At 37.0% G+C, this 18,636-nt stretch overlaps 1 protein-coding gene across 4 annotated transcripts in view; it reads left to right on the forward strand.

Moving 5' to 3' along the window:
• The window catches only part of CD109 (CD109 molecule), a 130,419-nt gene extending 114,317 nt beyond the window's left edge, over positions 1–16,102 (forward strand). For 2 of the 4 annotated variants that reach the window (XM_038554537.1, XM_038554539.1), the window contains 4 exons: positions 3,361–3,503; positions 7,253–7,400; positions 9,068–9,170; positions 11,314–16,102. In XM_038554537.1, coding sequence (XP_038410465.1) covers positions 3,361–3,503; positions 7,253–7,400; positions 9,068–9,170; positions 11,314–11,489 — 570 coding nt within the window. In that variant the 3' untranslated portion in view covers positions 11,490–16,102. Of the gene's footprint in view, positions 1–3,360; positions 3,504–7,252; positions 7,401–9,067; positions 9,171–10,151; positions 10,369–11,313 lie in introns of those variants that run through there. The other 2 variants (XM_038554538.1, XR_005367920.1) reach the window with 2 other exon arrangements.
• The last annotated feature ends 2,534 nt before the right edge of the window (positions 16,103–18,636 follow it).

An 18,636-nucleotide genomic window follows, 5' to 3' on the forward strand; every position in this document is an offset into this window, starting at 1 on the left:
AATGTATAAAATTCTTAAGGATGTATATCTGTGACTTAGGTAAGATAAATCACTCTTTAATAAAAAGTATTAGAGATGTTACTTCTAGTCAGTAGACAGCAGCCAAATGGATTGATAATCTGAAAAATATTTCTCAAGTATTATATGCTTTTTGAAGTTTCCTAACTTCCAATATGATTCATGTGAGTTGTTGGAACTCCCATCTTTTTTGTGAAAATACAGCTCAGGAATCTCAGTTTCCTCTATGGCTTGATAATAAATGCAATAAATTTTGCCTGTAACTTCTTAATATTCATCTAACAATATAAAGTTCAACATGGTATTATAAGGAATTGACTTGAAGATGGATAATGTGTCCCTTTAATGTAAAATCTTATATAATTGTTGGCTAATTGAATTTAAATTAAAAAATAAAATCTTATATAATAGTAAATAAAACAATTAGAGCATGATACATTCAATGCTTTGCTATAAGAATAAAATCCAAAAAAAACTTACCCTTAATGGTGCAGTAGAATGGATAAAGAAGATGTGATTTATGTATACAATGGAATATTACTCAGCCATTAGAAATGACAAATACCCATCATTTGCTTCGACGTGGATGGAACTGGAGGGTATGCTGAGTGAAATAAGTCAATCAGAGAAGGACAAACATTATATGGTCTCATTCATTTGGGGAATATAAAAAATAGTGGAAGGGAATAAAGGGGAAAGGAGAAAAAATGAGTGGGAAATATCAGAAAGGGAGACAGAACATAAAGACTCCTAACTCTGGGAAACGAACTAGGGGTGATGGAAGGGGAGGTGGGCGGGGGGTGGGGGTGACTGGGTGACGGGCACTGAGGTGGGCACTTGATGGGATGAGCACTGGGTGTTATTCTATATGTTGGCAAATTGAACACCAATAAAAAATAAATTTATATTAAAAAAGAATAAAATGGAAGTAGTATGTAAAATCCTGAATGGAATAGTTATTATACTACTTAATACATTGAAAATTATAGGGACTTGACACAATCCTTTTGGAAACCAAAAATAATATGTTATAGGACCAAAAAAGGTTATGTGCTTGGTTAAAGTATACAAATCAAATAAACCCTGAAAGATTTACTGAGGAAGTTTTAAAAAATGCTATTATAGAGAAAAGGTACTTTCCCAAAACCAGGACAACTGTTTTAGTTGAAAGAAAAAGTATACTTGCTGAGTAGGGCAGATAGATGGCCAGGTATAATTTCAAAACTTCCAAATAATTCTAAGATTATTTGTATAATATTCAAAGCACAGTTGTAAATGTTTTTTAAAAGGCAAGTAAAAATGATCACCATTAAAAGGACATATTCAACAAAAAGGATAGAAAGAGAAAAGAGTGAATAATTTATATTTATCTTTACTAACAGAGGCCATGTGAAAATTCTCATTCTCAAGCTTTCTTTTAAAGCAAACAGAATATCCAAAAGTAAATACACAGGATATTTTAGATGTAATTAAAAAATTATGTGTACTTAAATCACCAAATTGGTTGGCATTCAGTCTTGATTAAACTGAATGTAGATAAATTACTGAAGCCAAATGAGTCTTAGCTGAGCTTGGAAGAACACAGGAGTAAATGTGGTACCTGCTGGTCAGAATGCTCACTACTCCAAATCTGTATCAACAATGCAGAAAACAAAAGGTAGATACCAATAGACACTTCTTATAATGGAGAAACAAATTGTTAAATAGTTGGTCACCTGGGAATGTACTAAGAAAGGAAAGAAACCTCTCAGGTTTACAGTAAATGTTAACCTCTTTCAAGTACTAAAATGCTAAGCTGTTGGAAATAAACTGCAAGATGTTTCAAAGTTCTCTAAAAGAGCAGTTGAGCTTTTCGTGGGTCAAACGTTAATCCCAATACTAAGTTATAGATGCATATTAATTATGACCCAGAGGACAAAACTAGTAGTTCTTGTTTGTTTCCTATGACACTGGTCTCTAAAGGACGATTGCATGCCACGGGAAAGGGGATGATGGAAATAACAGAGATCATCTCTTCAGTTTTATGAAACCATTCTTCAGCTCCTCCAAGAATATTCTAAAATTTTAATTGTAGTTTAAGAAAGAGTTGGAGAATGTCCAGAGTGAGATAACCAGAATGATCAAGGGGATGAAGGGATTCTATGAGCTGTGTGTAGCAGAATAATAAGTTAGAACTCTTAGGTCTGAAAGATGAAGACTTAAAAAGAAGATTTATTATTTATTTGTTTTTTTTAATGATTTATTCATTTTAGAGATAGAGAGTGCAAGCAGGGGGAGGAGCAGAGGGCAAGGAGACAAGTAGACTCCACACTGAGCACAAAGCCCAGTGTGGGCTTGATCCCCCGACCCTGAGATCATGACCTGAGCCAAAATTAAGAGTTGGATGCTTACCCGACTCAGCCACCCAAGCTTCCCTAGAAAGAAGATTTTTTTTTTTTAAATGTGAAAATCTATAGAGGGACTAGATGTTTAGTTCTAAGGTGTGAGTGTGTGTATGTGTGTGTGTGTGTGTGTGTGATTCAAGTGTAAGAGAATACATTTCATAGCAATGGTAAAGCTTATGAACCTTGGTGTCAATGAAGGTGGAAGAGTTACAAAATTGAAATAGATTCCAATTCAACTTGGCATGAGGCAGGCGTAGGAAATTTTGAGTATATCTCCAAGCTTCTGATCTTAGGAACTGTTTGGGAAACAAACAAAAAATCCAAATTTGTCCTCACATTTGCCCAGTGTCGCCACAGCACCTTTCACTAGTGGTAGGCACAGAGTATTTGCTGAAAAAGATCCAACTGTCTTGAAATCCATCATTTATTTTATCATCTTTTAAAAATATTGTACAACCAAAAATAATACTGAACAGTTGAACAGTTTTCTGTTCAACCAGGGCAGGGCTCTTAAATATTTTTGTTTTGATTTAGCTTCCTGAGTTTCTAAGGTTTCAGTTTGTGAAAAAGGACACCAGTTGGGCAGCAGAGCTTAGAAATTGGTGGATGCTTTCAAGAAAGAAATAGGCAATTGTTTCACTTTTTCCCTAATGGGAATATTTTATGTTCTTTGAAAAAAAAAAAAAAACAATACCTGTGAATATCATGAAGGTCTATACCTGTTCTGGAGTATTACCTAAAAATTTTCTCAATTTTTAAGATCATTGCTTATGAACTTTTATAATATTTGTTAATGATACTTTGTTAGCTAGTAAAACTAATTTTTCTTTTTTTTTACAAATCTAGTTGCTTTTATCCCAAAAAGAATCATTATCTAATATTTAAAATAAGTAATGATGGCAATTTATTGCTAATAATTGTGACTAACTTATTATTTATGCTTATTTATTTGTTACAGTTTAATGTTATTTATAATGTGAAAGATTCGGGTTCTCAGAGAAGACCGAGATCCCTTCAAGACCAAGAAGCCTTTGATTTAGATGTTGTTGTAAGAGACAATAAAGATGATATCAATCACTTGAATTTGAATGTATGCACAAGGTTGGTATTGCCTTCAGTCCTTTCTCTTTTTTTTTTTTAAATAGATTTTTAAGATTGATTGATTTTTGAGAGGGAGAAAGAGTACATGTGATGGGGAGAAGGGCAGAGGGAGAGGAAGAGAGAAAGAACCCTAAGCAGAGGGAGAGGGAGAGAGAAAGAACGCTAAGCAGGCTCCATGCTCATCTCTGAGCCTGATGTGGGGCTCAGTCTCACAGCTCTGAGATCGTGACCTGAGCCAAAATCAAGAGTCAGATGCTTAACCAACTGAGCCACCCAGGCACCCCAGATTTGAAAATGTATATATATGTAGTTATCTAACTATATCAATATAAGGAGTTAATATTTAACAAAGATTTCAGTTATGTAATATACTTCAGATTACAAACTAGAAATATTGCTTAATTATATTTAAGTATTTTTTAATGTGTCCAGAATTTTTTACAAGTTTTCCTTGTGTTTATAACTTTGAATAGAAAAATTTCATAAAATGTGGGTCTAATGAAAATTTTAAGTTAACCAATCATGTTTAATACTCTAAAAATCGGTTATTTCTTGGTAAGTAATTTTCTCTTAAATAATTATTCCAGGTTTATGTTTAACCTTTAGTAGTATGCTTTACCCCAAGACTTCATAAGAACATGCAAGTTTAACAAAGAGAATAGTTTTTGTAGGCACAGTGAAAATGCTCCAGCTGAGAAGGTCTTCACCTTGGTTAAATAGGCACTTTTTGTTTCCAGGAGTACTTAATAAGGTGATTCTTTTTTTTTTTTTTAATAAGGTGATTTTTAAATTCAGTCTGTATCCACACATCTGAGGATCTTGTTAAGTCAAAAGGAAAAGGGGTTCCAACTCAAATCTGCTGACTTCACAGATTCAGTCTGTGAAGCTGCCTTCTTCAGCTTTCTTGGTCATTCTAATGCATACACAAGTTTGAGAGCAAATCCTTTAGAAGGTTCTTCAACATTCTAGGGTTGAACCCCCTAGTGTTCTGGTTGAAATTTGCTTGCTGTTGGGCTGGAAGCCACGGATGTGGTCCTGAGCTGCCAGATGTACTTTAAAGTCATCACTGGGTGTTTCTGCAGGTGGCCAACCTTTTAGCCATCACTTGAATCCAATCTCCTCCATTGCTGCTACCATCTTTACTACTTTTGGGCTTTAATGTTCATGATTTTGGTATAAAATTTCACATGTGTTTGTCCCTTCATTACTGGGCAGTTTTGACCCTCAGTAGGGGGATATTAGACTTTCTTCAGTGGCTTCCTTTTTAGCTGAGAAGAACGTAGAACTCCCATTATTGTTTATGAAGCTTATGATTGGGTCCTTTTCCAGAATAATGGTATCAAGTTATTATTATTATTGTAAGTAATAATAAGCTACATTTATCACAAGCTTACATGCCAGACATTGTACCAAGGACTTTTCTTTAAAAAGATTTTATGTACTTATTAGAGAGAGGGGGGGGGAGAGAGAGAGAGAGAGAGAGAGAGAGAGAGAGAGAAAGAGAATGAGCAGGGAGGAGGGGCAGAGGGAGAGAAAGAGAGAAGCAGGCTCCTTGCTGAGCAGGGAGCCCACTGTGGGGCTCAAGCTCAGGACACTGGGATCATGACCTGAGCTGAAGGGAGACGCTTAACCACTGAACCATCCAGGAGCCCCTGTATCAAGCAGTTTTACATGTATCTCATTTAATCTTTACAATAACTTTACAAAGCAGGTAGTATTATTGTCCCTGCTTTTCTCATTCATTCATTCATTCATTCAGTAAATATCAGTTGAGTCTCCATTATGTGCCAAACACTGTGTCAGATGTTGGATGGTGATCTACAAAAGACACAGGCCCTGTCTTCATGGAAATTACTGTTTGGAGGTGAGACAGAGAGAAATTAATAAAAACATATCTTTTTAAAATTTAAATTCAGTTTGTTAACATACAGTATAACACCTAGTGCTCATCATGTCACGTCCCCTCCTTAGTGCCTGTCACCCGGTTACCCCATCCCCTCACCCACCTCCCCTTCAGTGACCTTCAATTTGTTTCTCAGGAGTATCTCACGGTTTGTCTTCCTCTCTAATTTAAACTTAAATCTTCTAAATAAGTCTAAAATTCTAGTTTTGAAGTGGGCAAAGCAGAAAAGTCTTTGGAACTGTGAGAGGGAGTTTACCTAGGGAGGTTAATTGAAGAAACAGATAAGGAAAATTAGGTGAAAGTAGGATTCAGATCATGATGGAGACTCATTACTTATAAGGGCTCATGAAAGGATGCACAAGTCCCAATCTTACCCTATCATCAGGAATCAGATGGGCAATAGCCTTTGATAGATGACTTTTCTCTTTTTTTGGGAGAAACTAGAGAAGGGAACAGTTTTCATGTGAGAGTAGTAGTTTTATAAAGAGGGTTTGGATGCTGCTACGAGTCTTCTGAGAAAAATCTGATATGAATACAAATAACATTTTCAGTGAAATTTTTCAGTGGCACTTAATAAAAAGAAAAACCGATATTTTAGGCACTTTACTCCCATCAGTAGGGTTCAAGCCCTTACTCATCTCGGACAAGATTTTCTGTGTGTGGCATGGTCATTTGACAAATTCTGCTCTGGGCTGGTAGAAAGACCAGGTTAACCAAGGCACTTTTGATGATGTACTGAAAGTCATCATATTTAATTGGATTGGCTGTTCTTCTCATCTTAAATGTTTGCTCAGACACAAACCTCTGGCTGCAGTGGACTTATTAGTTTTCAATAGCATCTCTTTTGGCTTAGTGCATCCCTCCACAGATGGTTTCACTTGTTTGGGATTGCTGAGCCAGCTGTTGTCGGCAGTTGTACTATACGGCTTTTCAATCAGTCATGTTTGGCAGCCATTGGTTTGTTGCTCTAAAAAGCAAGGTTCTCCACCAGCCCTTCTTGCTTTTGCCATCTGAAGGGACAACAGAAACTCACTTAACAATGTTCTGATCCTTTCACATTGTAGACAGACTCCTTTCCATAACCACACTGGGCTCTTTCAACTCCAAACAAAAAGCTCTTGCCACCTATTCATTTTGGAAAACTGTTTATTTTAAAGGAGACCAAACACTGTTGGTGCCCAGATTGTTTGATGTTCACATTGTGTAGGACAGGGTGAGAGAACAATGTAGTGTAACAGAATTTTCCAAGGCTTGTAATTCCCACTAGGTGGCCAAAGAAAACACAGAATGTGCTCCAAGTACATTTTGAAGAACAAAGGAAAAGACTCTCCCTACTGGTCTTCTTTTTCTAAAACCAGATGAAGAGAAGATTGCTAAAGTTCTGGCGGTGGTCTGCTGCTAAGTGGTCAAGTTTTCAGTTTCTTTTTCAGTTCCTGGCTTTCAGCTGGAAAGCTTAGTGGTGCCAACTTCTGAAAAAATTAAAAATGCAATTCAATTTGGAATCCCCCCCAGAACACAGAGTTGCCCACTGAAAGGGCATCCAGGTTGTGCTTGTTACAATATATGGGCCCAAGGTTGATACATTGCAAGCATTTCATGTCAAACAGATGCATTGCTAAGTCATTATTCCTCATGTGGTTGAAAATTATAAGAATTTCATATCTATAAGGAAAGGATTGCCAGTTTTATAATTTTCTATAGTGATTTTTTTTTTTTTTACTTCAACTCAACAGTAAGTACTTGGAATAACACTTGGAAGTTTTAATTTATATGTGAAGAGAGTTTGCCAGTAGCTTTAGGTTTTTCCTAAAGGATTTTCTTCTTTCCATCCTTTCCTCTGATTTAGATTTTTGGGCCCAGCTAGAAGTGGCATGGCTCTGATGGAAGTGAACCTCCTCAGTGGTTTTACGGTGCCTTCAGACGCGATTCCTCTGAGCGAGACAGTGAGGAAAGTGGAACATGATCATGGAAAACTCAACCTATATTTAGATTCTGTAAGTAGTAAAATGTAAGTTTTATGTGGTTAACTAGTGACAAGGCTGCCATTTATTGTGTTGGAAAGTCTGCCCTACTCTAGGCCTATATCCTTTGTCTTTATTTCAGCTTTATGTGTCCCCCGAATGACCCAAATGTGGCAACCTTATATTGTCTCCCCTAAAAAGCCATCACTATAAAATCAACTTAAAGACAAGGTTATTAATGATGAGCCTGATGAAAGTCTTGATAACTAAGTCATTATTTCATGTCAGATGTAAACCTATGTAAAAAATGGGTAGGAAATATCAGAAAGGGAGACAGAACATGAAGATTCCTAACTCTGGGAAATGAACTAGGGGTGGTGGAAGGGGAGGAGGGCGGGGGGGTGGGGGTGAATGGGTGATGGGCACTGACGGGGGCACTTGACGGGATGAACACTGGGTGTTATTCTGTATGTTGGCAAATTGAACACCAATAAAAAAGAAATTTATTATTAAAAACAATTGTCACATTGTAACTTCAAAAATTCTGTCCAGGTCTCAGTTTGAGAACCCCTCTGCCTTAGGGAATTGCTAAAATTATGTCTGTAAATGTTGACAATGAAAGCTTTAATTATGAGTTTTAAAATGCTTTCATGGAGCTTTTAATAAATCCCAAAGTGTTTAATATTCCTGCAATAAATATATATTAGGTGCTTAAATCATAGAAGAGTATTCTCGAGGTTTAGTCTTTATACAAATTATTATATGATTTTCATGTACTTTTCTCTTTGTTGTATGAAAATTACTGATCCAAAAATAAGGTGCATAAAATATATGAGAGAAACATAGTGAAGAATTCAAGACTGTAGTTGTATGTCTCAAAACTTCTGGGATATTATTTATTCTTTTTTTCTAACATCTCTGTGAAACTTTTAGGTTGAATCAAAATTGAGTTCTTAAGTGTTCTTAGGATTTCATGTTATATTGGGGGAATACCTATGTTTCTCATTCCAGTTTTGCCAAGTAAGAATCAGAAATATATTGCTTTAGTGATATGTACACTTAAAAAAAAAACAACTAGTTCCTGAACATTCTCATTTGTTTTAGGACTTCAAAAACCATTCTGGCCAAAACTCTGTTAAAAGTCATTCAAAATCTCTAGCTTGTTTCTCTGTTCAAGAGTTTTTATATATTACATACTGCTTAAATACCATGGGCTTGATTTTGAACATGAAACACAAGTTTAAGGTTTTTATTTAATAATGTGATTGGTTGTGGAGCTTTCCTCTTACTGGGTGAGGTTGCTCCCCTGTACTGAGGGCAATTCTTCAGAGAAGGGTGCTGCTGTGAGCTATCAGCAGCACCCAAGGTGGGTGCATTGCCTGAGGTGGGGATTAGATAAGGCATCAGGGCCCAGGAGCGTGCATCCATGGACTTGCTGCTTTCTTAACCTCTCTGATTCTCAGTATTGCTTTTGGTAAAATGGAAGTGAGTACAATATCTAATCTTGAAGAATTGTTTTATGAGTTAAATGAGATAATTTATATAAAGGGCTTATTACCATAGTACTGGGCACATAGAAATTCTCCCTAAATGTTAGTCTCTATCCATTTCCTAAAATGATAAGAAAAAGAAATGTCTTTTGCTTTATCATGAACACATCATCTGTCACCCGCTTAAGAGTCTTTTGTATTGTTTTCAAGGTAAATGAAACCCAGATTTGTGTTGATATTCCTGCTGTGAGGAACTTTAAAGTTTCAAACACACAAGATGCTTTGGTGTCCATCGTGGATTACTATGAACCGAGTAAGTGTGTTCTAGAGTTCCTAATACGTTAGAAGTTAAGCCAGACATTCATTTATTTCAAGTGGCCACCTATTTTGTGTGTGGGGAGGGTAGGAAGTGAAGTACAGGAGATGAGCTTTCCATTTAAATGAAGACCATTGATAATTTTAAAAAGTCACATGATAGCATTTAGCAGATGAGTACAAAAAAGTCATTATCTTTCCTAATAAGATATGGTTAGGCTATTCCTCATGTTTCAGGTTTTTAAGTCACAATTGCAAAATTTACAAAGAAAAACTGACATAACTGTGAGTCCAGTTATGTGCAGTTTCCAAGGTTTTGCCTCTGTTCCAAACATCCCTTCCATCTGTTTTCTATTTTAAAATGGGATTTCTTCAGGAGAGAAAATAAGCCTAATTTACAGTATAAAAGATTGGGATGGGTTAAGCTGAGTCTGTTGTTTTGCTAAAATTTATACATTATATCAGATTTTTTTTTAGTATATCAAGAAGAAGATAGTCTGTTTGGAAAATAACCTGAACTTCTTTGATTTTCCTGGTGACTTCCTACTTTATAAAATGTTAAATATTCAAGATGTGAAAGTGGAGATCTGGTTTGTAGATTACCCAAGTTAGGACTACTCTACACTCAGTCACAGAGTAACATTTTGAGAGTGTATGATCTCTGTAATTCTAAAAAGTACTCTGAGTGAGTACTCCTGGTGGCTCAGAATCATCAGAGTGCATTGAGAATCGTTAACATTTTGACGTGTTCTGTAGTTGTAGATAATTATACTCTAAAGTAAAATGGACTTATTAACATTAGAAGTATTCGATAGAGGATCATTGAAGATTAAGGTTAAGAACACCAGTTCTTTCTTCTTCTGAGTCAACAAGTCAGTTCTCAGCATTTGCCTCCTGGTGGAATTGGGGAAGAGCATTTGCCCAGGTTTGTATGGGAGGTTTGGGGAAAACACTGAGGACAGCATTTCTTTTCTGGTAGAATGATGGGATACACTGTGGAGACTCAGTGGTAGTGTTTCGTCATCCAACTTTGGAATTCAAACTAGTTGCAAAAATTCTCCAATTGATGTTTCTTCAGTAAGTAGAGAATATTTTAAACATTCAAGAAATAAAATATTCAGCCTATGTAAATTTTTTGGGGGAAAGCAACTTATTTATGAGGGGGACATTTTCAAATGAAAATATGGGAAAGGTCAGAAATAATAAAAACCTGAAAACCCAGCTTTGAAGATCCTAAAATTAAAAAACATATAATAATAAAAATACTTTAAAATATAACATTAAAAAATCATGAAGAAATCTGAAAATAGAATGTTTTTAAAAACTGTAAATATAAAAATCATATATGTCATATAGCAAGTTTCCTATAGTGCTATAGGTTTCTTTATCTAGCTCTAAAAAAATATTAGCTTATACTGTAAAATTTACCCAAGTTGATTGGTTTTTGGATGCTACCTGCTCAACATTTTGAAATATTGAGACGCATTACATATGCAGGCTTCTCTGCATTTTTATATTTTTTAATAAAGCCCACGGTAAATCTTCTAATGATTTGAGCTTTGCTTGAATGCATAGAAAATGACACTCTAAAATAAACTCTCATGGAGGCTAAACAATTCTCAATCCAAAGTCCTTGTTCTGGGAAGAGATTGGTGTGTATGTGGGATTGCAGTGGGCTGCTGCAGTGTGTTTTCCCACTGAGTGCCGGCCAACTGCTGGTGGTGGACACTGTGCCAGGAAGGCATTGTTTCTTTCTTAGATTTGGTTAGCAGAGTGGGCCCTTCCTGAGCATTTCAGTTGTTTCTTTCTTTCTTTTTTTTTCCTTAAAGATTTTTATTTATTTATTTATTCATGAGAGACACAGAGAGAGAGAGAGAGGCAGAGACTGGTGGAGGGAGAACCAGGCTCCCTGCAGGGAGCCTGATGCAGAACTCAATCCCAGAACCCCAGGATCATGTCCTGAGCTGAAGGCTCCATCACTGAGCCACCCAGGCATCCCTTCAGTTGTTTCTTGTAAAGAAAAATACAATTATGTGAAGAATAGAAAATTCAGAGAAGTGTACTGAAATGCTCTTAAGTTTTGGCAGAGTATATGTTTCTAAACAAGTGATCCATGTAAACTAATATCTGCCTCCACACAGGGAGACAAGCGGTGAGGAGTTACAACTCAGAAGTGAAGCTGTCTCCTTGTGACCTCTGTGGGGATGATCATGGATGCAGTCCTTGTGAGAGAGGAGCAGCGGCCACTCCTTGTCATTCTACAGTCATTGTCGTGTTCTGTTTTATGCTGCTGTTCTCTATACAGCAGTGGCTGTGATTCATTTTATAAGGACTCCATGTAACATTGACATTTCTGGAAGTCATACGTGATTGAATTGTCTTCATTACCAAGTATTGCTTCTATTTTTGAAAAACAATGTTTTTCTTCTTATGGGGTTGTGGGGGATGGTGCACAACAGGTCCTAGTGTGTATAGCTGCATAAATGCTGTCTTTACCTGACTTGTGTAGAACAAAAAAAAAAATATCAGTCTTGCAGTTGTGCGTCTTTATTTCCCCCCCTCTTAAAAATCATTTATGGGTGTTTTATGGAGGTCATTTTCCCAGAATAAAGGTGTTATTTTAGATTAGTTACTCTTTTTATTTCCTAGAAGAAATGAGCCTAGATTCTTAAGCATTACTATACACCAGTGTTGGCTTCAGCATTAAACACATTAAAGTCTGGGAACTGGGAGAAAGCAACCAGAAGGAGGAGCTTGCTCTGTTCTGTTCCCACATCTATCCACCCCTACCTGCCATCCTACCTTATCCCCAGTGGTCTCAGTATATCCTTCTTAATTGGATATCACTTCTTCTTTTATAGAATGTAGGAGGTGAGAGTTGTTTTTTTTTTTTTTAATTTTTAAGTGAAGTGGTGTTTTTTTTTTTTTTACCCAATCTTTATCTCATCCACCAATCTTTACCCTTCCTGTTTTTCTTTTGGAGAGGAGAGGGGGAATGTATGATTCAGAGCTTGAGAAGTTTACAGAAACCTGCCCTAGGGGGTCCTGGGTGCACTGCCCTCTCTCTCACTTCCTCATCCCCACACATTGGCTCTGTTTCAGGAATAAGAGTCAGAGGGCATGGCAGTATGTGCCCTAGGTGATTTAGACTACAAGATCCTAGACCAGAAGATGCAGCTTTGTTAGGAATGGGGGACAGTTAACTAGGGTCCAACAAGATCCTGTGTAAGACACAGCCAGCTGGTCTCCCTGTTGTCTGTGAAAGAAGCTGGATCTTGGGACGCCTAGGTGGCTCAGCGGTTGAGTGCCTGCCTTTGGCCCAGGGCGTGATCTTGGAGCCCTGGGATCGAGTCCCACATCAGGCTCCTTGCATGGAGCCTGCTTCTCCCTCTGCCTGTGTCTCTGCCTCTCTCTCTCTTTGTCTCTCATGAACAAATAAATAAGATCTTTTTTTTAAAAAAAAAAAGAAGCTGGATCTTGATGGGGACCAGGAGAGGTGAACATGACCACTGACCTGAAGTATGGTAGGGTGTTGCTCAGCATCCTGTAGAAGCTCTCTAGACTCAGGTGTCTGAGCATCAGACAGCCAGCTGTCTGGTAACATCTAATGCTTATCTGAATCTTAAGATTTCTGAACTTTGACCACCTGGATAATTGGTTACCTTGTATTCTGAAGGATAATATTAATTTATCTGGGTGAAAATTTTAAAGAAAAATTCCTTTTCTCCCATTCCTTTCCTTTTCCTCCTTTCTCTCTAACGTTCCTTCCTTCTTCCTTTCTTTTCCAAGCACATTGAAATATATTCAGATATATCAAAAATAAATTAAAGATCTCTTACTAAATCTAAGAAATGATTTAATTTTGCTCCTTAGTTCCATGGCATTTCTCTCCAGTGAACATGGAGAAAATAATTGCCATGAACTCCAACAGTATTTCAACTGTTTAAAAATGAATCCATCAAAAATAAAGTATGCAAATAATATCTTTTAAAATTAATTTTAAAGACTTTTTTTATCTTAGTGAATTTTAAGAAATTATAGTGGAGTGGATGTTCATAAATTGCTTTTGGGTATTTTGGATACCAAAGTAGGAGTTACCAACATTCAGTGTTTTAAAGCTTGAAACCTATAGAAAGTAGATCCTCAGAGAGTGCTCTATGGAGAGGAAGAAGATAAATATCAAATAAATAATCTTCTTGTATTTACTTTTAAGTGGGTAAAAGCTTGTTCTGTTACACATTTGAAACAGTCTGATCTAAAAATGGCATTTGTATGTTTGGGCCTTCCGCTATGGTGTTTTTGGCCTTTATATCCTAGGACTTCTTAAGCATGAAAATATCCTCTGATTAAGGGGGAGAGTGTTGGCAAAGGATATTCTCCTCGCCTGCCTTGCCCAGGGAACCTTATCCTGACCACTGGTATCTTATATTCTTCAGTAAATAATTTATGCTGAACTTCTGGAGTAGTATATTGGGAAACACTAGAATGGAAAGGCCAGTGGAAGATAGCATGTATCTTTTTTAGGCCATATATCCTCATTTAAAAACTAGAACTCTAATACTTTTTTGTGAAGTACTTCAGGTTTCCAGATTAAAAAATCATCTTGTAACTTCTCTAAAGCGTCTCTTTTTATTATAAATTTATTAAAAGTGGAGGAGAAAGAAGAGGAGGAGGAGGTAGAGTAAGCAGTCAGTTAGCTGTACTACATGGTGTGTAGGGCTATGGTGATGCCTTGTCTTTGTCCTCCTTTATATCTTTCTTAGAGAACTGGCTTTGTTACATAGCAGTGGGGTGACATTAAAAGTGATTAAAAAGCCACAGGCAGAAGGGAAAAGGAGGACATATGGTAGTAATAACTAATAGTATAGACTATTTTATTTTCTTCATATTAAAAAAACCTCATTTTACCTTTAAGTTTGCTTATGCTGAGATTCTTCTGTTTAGAATGCCACCCATTTCATTTCCTGATATGAACTAATGTAAAATCTCCCCTTCTTTTTTACTGAATGGGAAACATTAAGACACCAGCATATGTCACTTCTGGTTTTGACTGGCCAGTGGTTCCAGAGACTGAATAACTAGCAGCCAAACAATTCAAAGATAGAACAACACTTTTATATGGGGTTTCCCCATCCTACTACCTTCACTTAGAATTCTAAAGAAGAAACTAAGGCAACCAGCAATTTGTTTGCTGTATCTATGATTTCAGAAAAAACATGGCCGGTTGATGAAATGCTTTTTTTTATTGTATGGTTCTATTATACTTTATATCTTTAAAGTACTGTAACAATAGTATCTTTGGTTTAGTATTTTGGGTAAACTGTAATCTGAGGAGTGTTGTGCTAATATAAAATCCAGATATATGCCTATTACCTAACAATATTACTTATATATGCAATATCATATCCTACATGTGGGGATTTTCAGAACTGTAGATAGCATAATTATCCCTGCTCCCATTCTTTTGAGCCTGGGTATAGTTATTTTTTAAAATTTATATTTAGCCCTGATTTCTGTTAATGTAAAATATAGTTATAAATAGTCTGATACTATAGTACCAATTATCTTTGATATAATTCAATTATTTAATTCAACATTTCTGGCTATCCTATGACATTTAAAGAAAATTGGAGCTATCATTTTTCTTTGTTATCTTCAGAAAAAGGTATTTTATTAACCAGCTTGCATATAATCTAGAGTTTTTGTGACATCCTTACTTTTTTCTCATTTGCTTTATTGAAGTTTAATACTGATTTCTGTGGAAATATGTTGTAAATACCTACTCGACAAGGTTTCTTAACATAAAGACAGTACTTATTTGAATTTGCCAGATGACTACCATGGGTCCAGATGCTATTAAATATTCCTAGGGGTATATTTTCTTGCACAGTTCAAGTCTGAGACATTATAGTAAGTGGACTTGCTCTTGGGTCAGCTTCAAAAACTATTCTACTTTCGGTAGAGGCTTCTGTTAGAAGAGTATATTCCTCATTTTTTGTTTTGTTTTGTTTTCAGACTCCAATAAAGCACAGCACTTTTAAGAACTTAAAGAGTTAATATCGTCTATTCAAATGATATTTATGTTAATAGTCAATATCTTATGTTACATTGGGAGTAATTTGAGGTGCAATTATTTTTATCACTACTTTGAATAGAGTACTGTTTTCCTACTTTCTTCCAGAAACTAACCAGTAAATATAAATTTTTAATTAAGGATGCATTGGTGAGAGTAGGCTTGTTTCAAAACTATTTCTAGCCAGTGTGTTTTTGTATGCCTCGTCAAAAGACAGTGCCATTTGCATCATTCCATAAACTATCATTTTCATTTCAGTTATTGTAACCCGGGAAAATAGATATTTTGTAGATGATTTCTGTGCTTTTCACTTCAAAGGACACGTTCACATTGATATGTGCATATCTCTGTAACAGGGATGAATGATTCTGATATATGTATTGCTTCATATTTAAGAATAATTTTATCTCATGTTGTCATGAGGCTATGATTTACCACTCTTCTGTCCAGTGCGTTGAATTAGTGGTAGAGGGTAGTGCCATGTTCCATTTGTAGATCTTTAAGATTTATTTTTGATAGCTTCAGTAGAATGTGGCTCTTTTTTGGTCCTTCCAGGCTTTCTGTTTTAGAGTTTTAGTAGGGTGCAGCTGATGTAGTAGAGTCAATTTGTTTTCTACACAGGAAGCTTTGTACAATTTTATTCATTTCCCCTACCTTAAGCATCTCTTTTGCATATGAGAAGAATAGTTGAAATAAAACATTATTTTCCCCCAAATTAAAGCATTGTATGCTAGTCAAAGTAATTCTGAAAGTTTAAATTTTTAAATGTTAGGATGTTTATGTTATTGTTAATTGTATTCTGTTATGTATTCAGTAGGAAATCATGGCTTATCAATAAAAATTAAAATTCCCATCTATTATTATCAGTGTTCTTTTTATTTTAGCTTAAATAATGTCTATCACATCTCCTTGACCTAAACCTATTTAACTGTGAGAAATGAGATGTCGGAGAGTGGTTTATTGTGTTACAGGAGTTTGACATGAGTGAGGTGAAAGGAGCAACCACCAACCTGCTTCACCTCACTCCTTATGCTTTGCTTCTGGGTTGAAGTGGGGTCTGTGGAGAGGTAAGTGATAAACCAATAAAAAAAATGTGAAATGAGGACCCACTCACTCAACTTGTGGAAATTTTATAGAAATAGAGAATATACAGTTTGTGTACACAAAAGAAGGGAGGCATGGATTGTTGTCTCTGGATGGGTTCCTGTGAGTCTGAGGTTATCTCTAATTCTCACAGTGGACCAGAGGCGGTGCTTGGCTTTGAGAGTTGTTGGATTCTCTTCCCCTTCCTGCTATTGCTTGGGTCATCTTTTCTGCTAAGGTGATCTAAAATTGGACCTTAAAGAAGATCCAGGTAATAATTTATTTGAGGTCACTAGTGATAAATCCAGATTCAGAAGATTCAGAGATGGGGCATTGTGCCCCTTGATCTAGTCACGCTGCACAGGCACATGAGGCATCACCCCCAGACTTTTGCAGTGTCCCCACAAGGGACGCTGCCAGGAGAGGAGGTAGTGGGTATATTCTCGCAGCTTTCTCTAGGCTCTCTTCCTCTTCTCCTGCAGCTTTTATCTGTGTTCTCATCCTGAAGCTCCCACCTTCTCCACTTCTCCTCTCAGAAATCTGCAAGTGCTAAGGTTCCCTTCTGTCTTCCATTTTCTCTTGGTCTCATGTGAGCAGCCAGCCAAAGCTTTCTGTCCTCTGCCTGTTCTGCTTCTGGGTCATGTCCCTAGAGTGGAGGAGTGATGAAAACCCTTTGGATGATTCTCCACTCTGATTGGTAGTTGGCTTTTATTCTCTTGTAGGTTATCCTGGTGATCTAAAAGGTCAGACAACTGCATGAAATCAGGATGGAGACATTAAATGGCAAAAGACACGAACAAGGCCTGATGCTTCAGCAAAGTATGAGTCAGTGATGAGAGAGCCAATGCCTTCAGTTGCTCAACAAGGGAGGTGTTAGTTTGGGTGTAGCTTGCATGTTTCAGGGTGTTGCACCAAGTACTAAGGCCACAATTTAAGAAGGTAAGACCACCTGGAGTCCATATGGGGTCCATATGGGGCAGAGGGGCTTTAATGGTGTTGGGATGAAACATCACAGGATGTGGGGGATGCTCAACTGGTGAAAGAAACAATGTGGACTCTTAACACCCTTTAAATATCTGAAAGGCTGTCACCTGCAAGCTCACATTGCGGAACTGTTATAAGTGGGTAGATTTTGGCACAATATTAGGAGGAATTAAATAGAACATCCTTATTTCAGAAGACGGTGACTCCATGATCCCTAAAGGGGTTTGGTGGAGCCTGATCACCAATGGCAGACATTTTAAAATGGGACAGGCTCCATTTTTTTGCATTGAGCATTAAAAATGGTGAGAGTTGAGAGGTTTTCCAGTTTAGCTCCTATTATAGATTGAATTGTGTTCTCAAAAGAATGTTGAAATCCTAACCCTCAGTGCCTCTGAATATAACCATATTTGGAAATAAGATTGTGGCAGATGTAATTAGGTAAGATAAGGTCATACTTCAGTAGGGAGGGCTCTTCTACTAGTATGACTAGTATGACTAGTGTCCTTCTACTAGTATGACTAGTATCCTTATAATAAGATGGATAAATGAAGACAGAGACACTGGGAGAATGCCATATGATAAGGCTGAGATTGGATTTATGCAACTGCAAGCCAAGGAATGCCCAAGATTACAGCAAGCCATTAAAAGTTAGAAAGGATATGGAAGGATTTCTGCTGACACCTTGATTTCAGACTTTCAGCATCCAGAACTGTGAGACAATAAGTTTCTGTTGTTTTAAGCTACCCAGTTTGTGTTACTTCATTACAACAGTCGTAGACTTATGTGGCTCCCCAATATTACTAAGACCCAGGGGGGTTAAGTGCCTTACACATGTTCTACAGCTTTTTCCCCCCTCCACAACTTCTCAAGAACAAAACTGGGACTTCTACCTGGTGAGTAGCAAGCACTAAATAAATATTGTGGAATGAATTAACCCATTGCTTTCCCTTGAGTTTGGATTCTACTATGTGATGGCTTTCCCAGCTCCTGCTTCCTGTCTCATGGGCTCAGTATTGATGGCTAAGCCCCAGACATTTACCCTCTGCTCTTGGCATTCCTCCCTCCATGTCTTCCCTCACAGGTGGTAGGGCTGGAATTGCCATCCATTCTAGGCTGTCCTCTTTATAAGCTCTTACAGCAGTCTTGGCCAGTATTTTCTTCATGAATACCAGTTGACATTGTTTGGAAATGACTGCCTGAAGAGCTTCTACCAGGGATTTTGAGGCCACTTCTGAATCCCATGGGAACAAGACATAGACCCAGCTGTGAATATCTACATGGAGGAGGCAGGGCCAGGTGGTGGCATGTGAGCTGGGAATTTGCT

This window comes from Canis lupus, chromosome 12, assembly GCF_011100685.1.
Source record: "Canis lupus familiaris isolate Mischka breed German Shepherd chromosome 12, alternate assembly UU_Cfam_GSD_1.0, whole genome shotgun sequence".
NCBI classification, from domain to species: domain Eukaryota; kingdom Metazoa; phylum Chordata; class Mammalia; order Carnivora; family Canidae; genus Canis; species Canis lupus.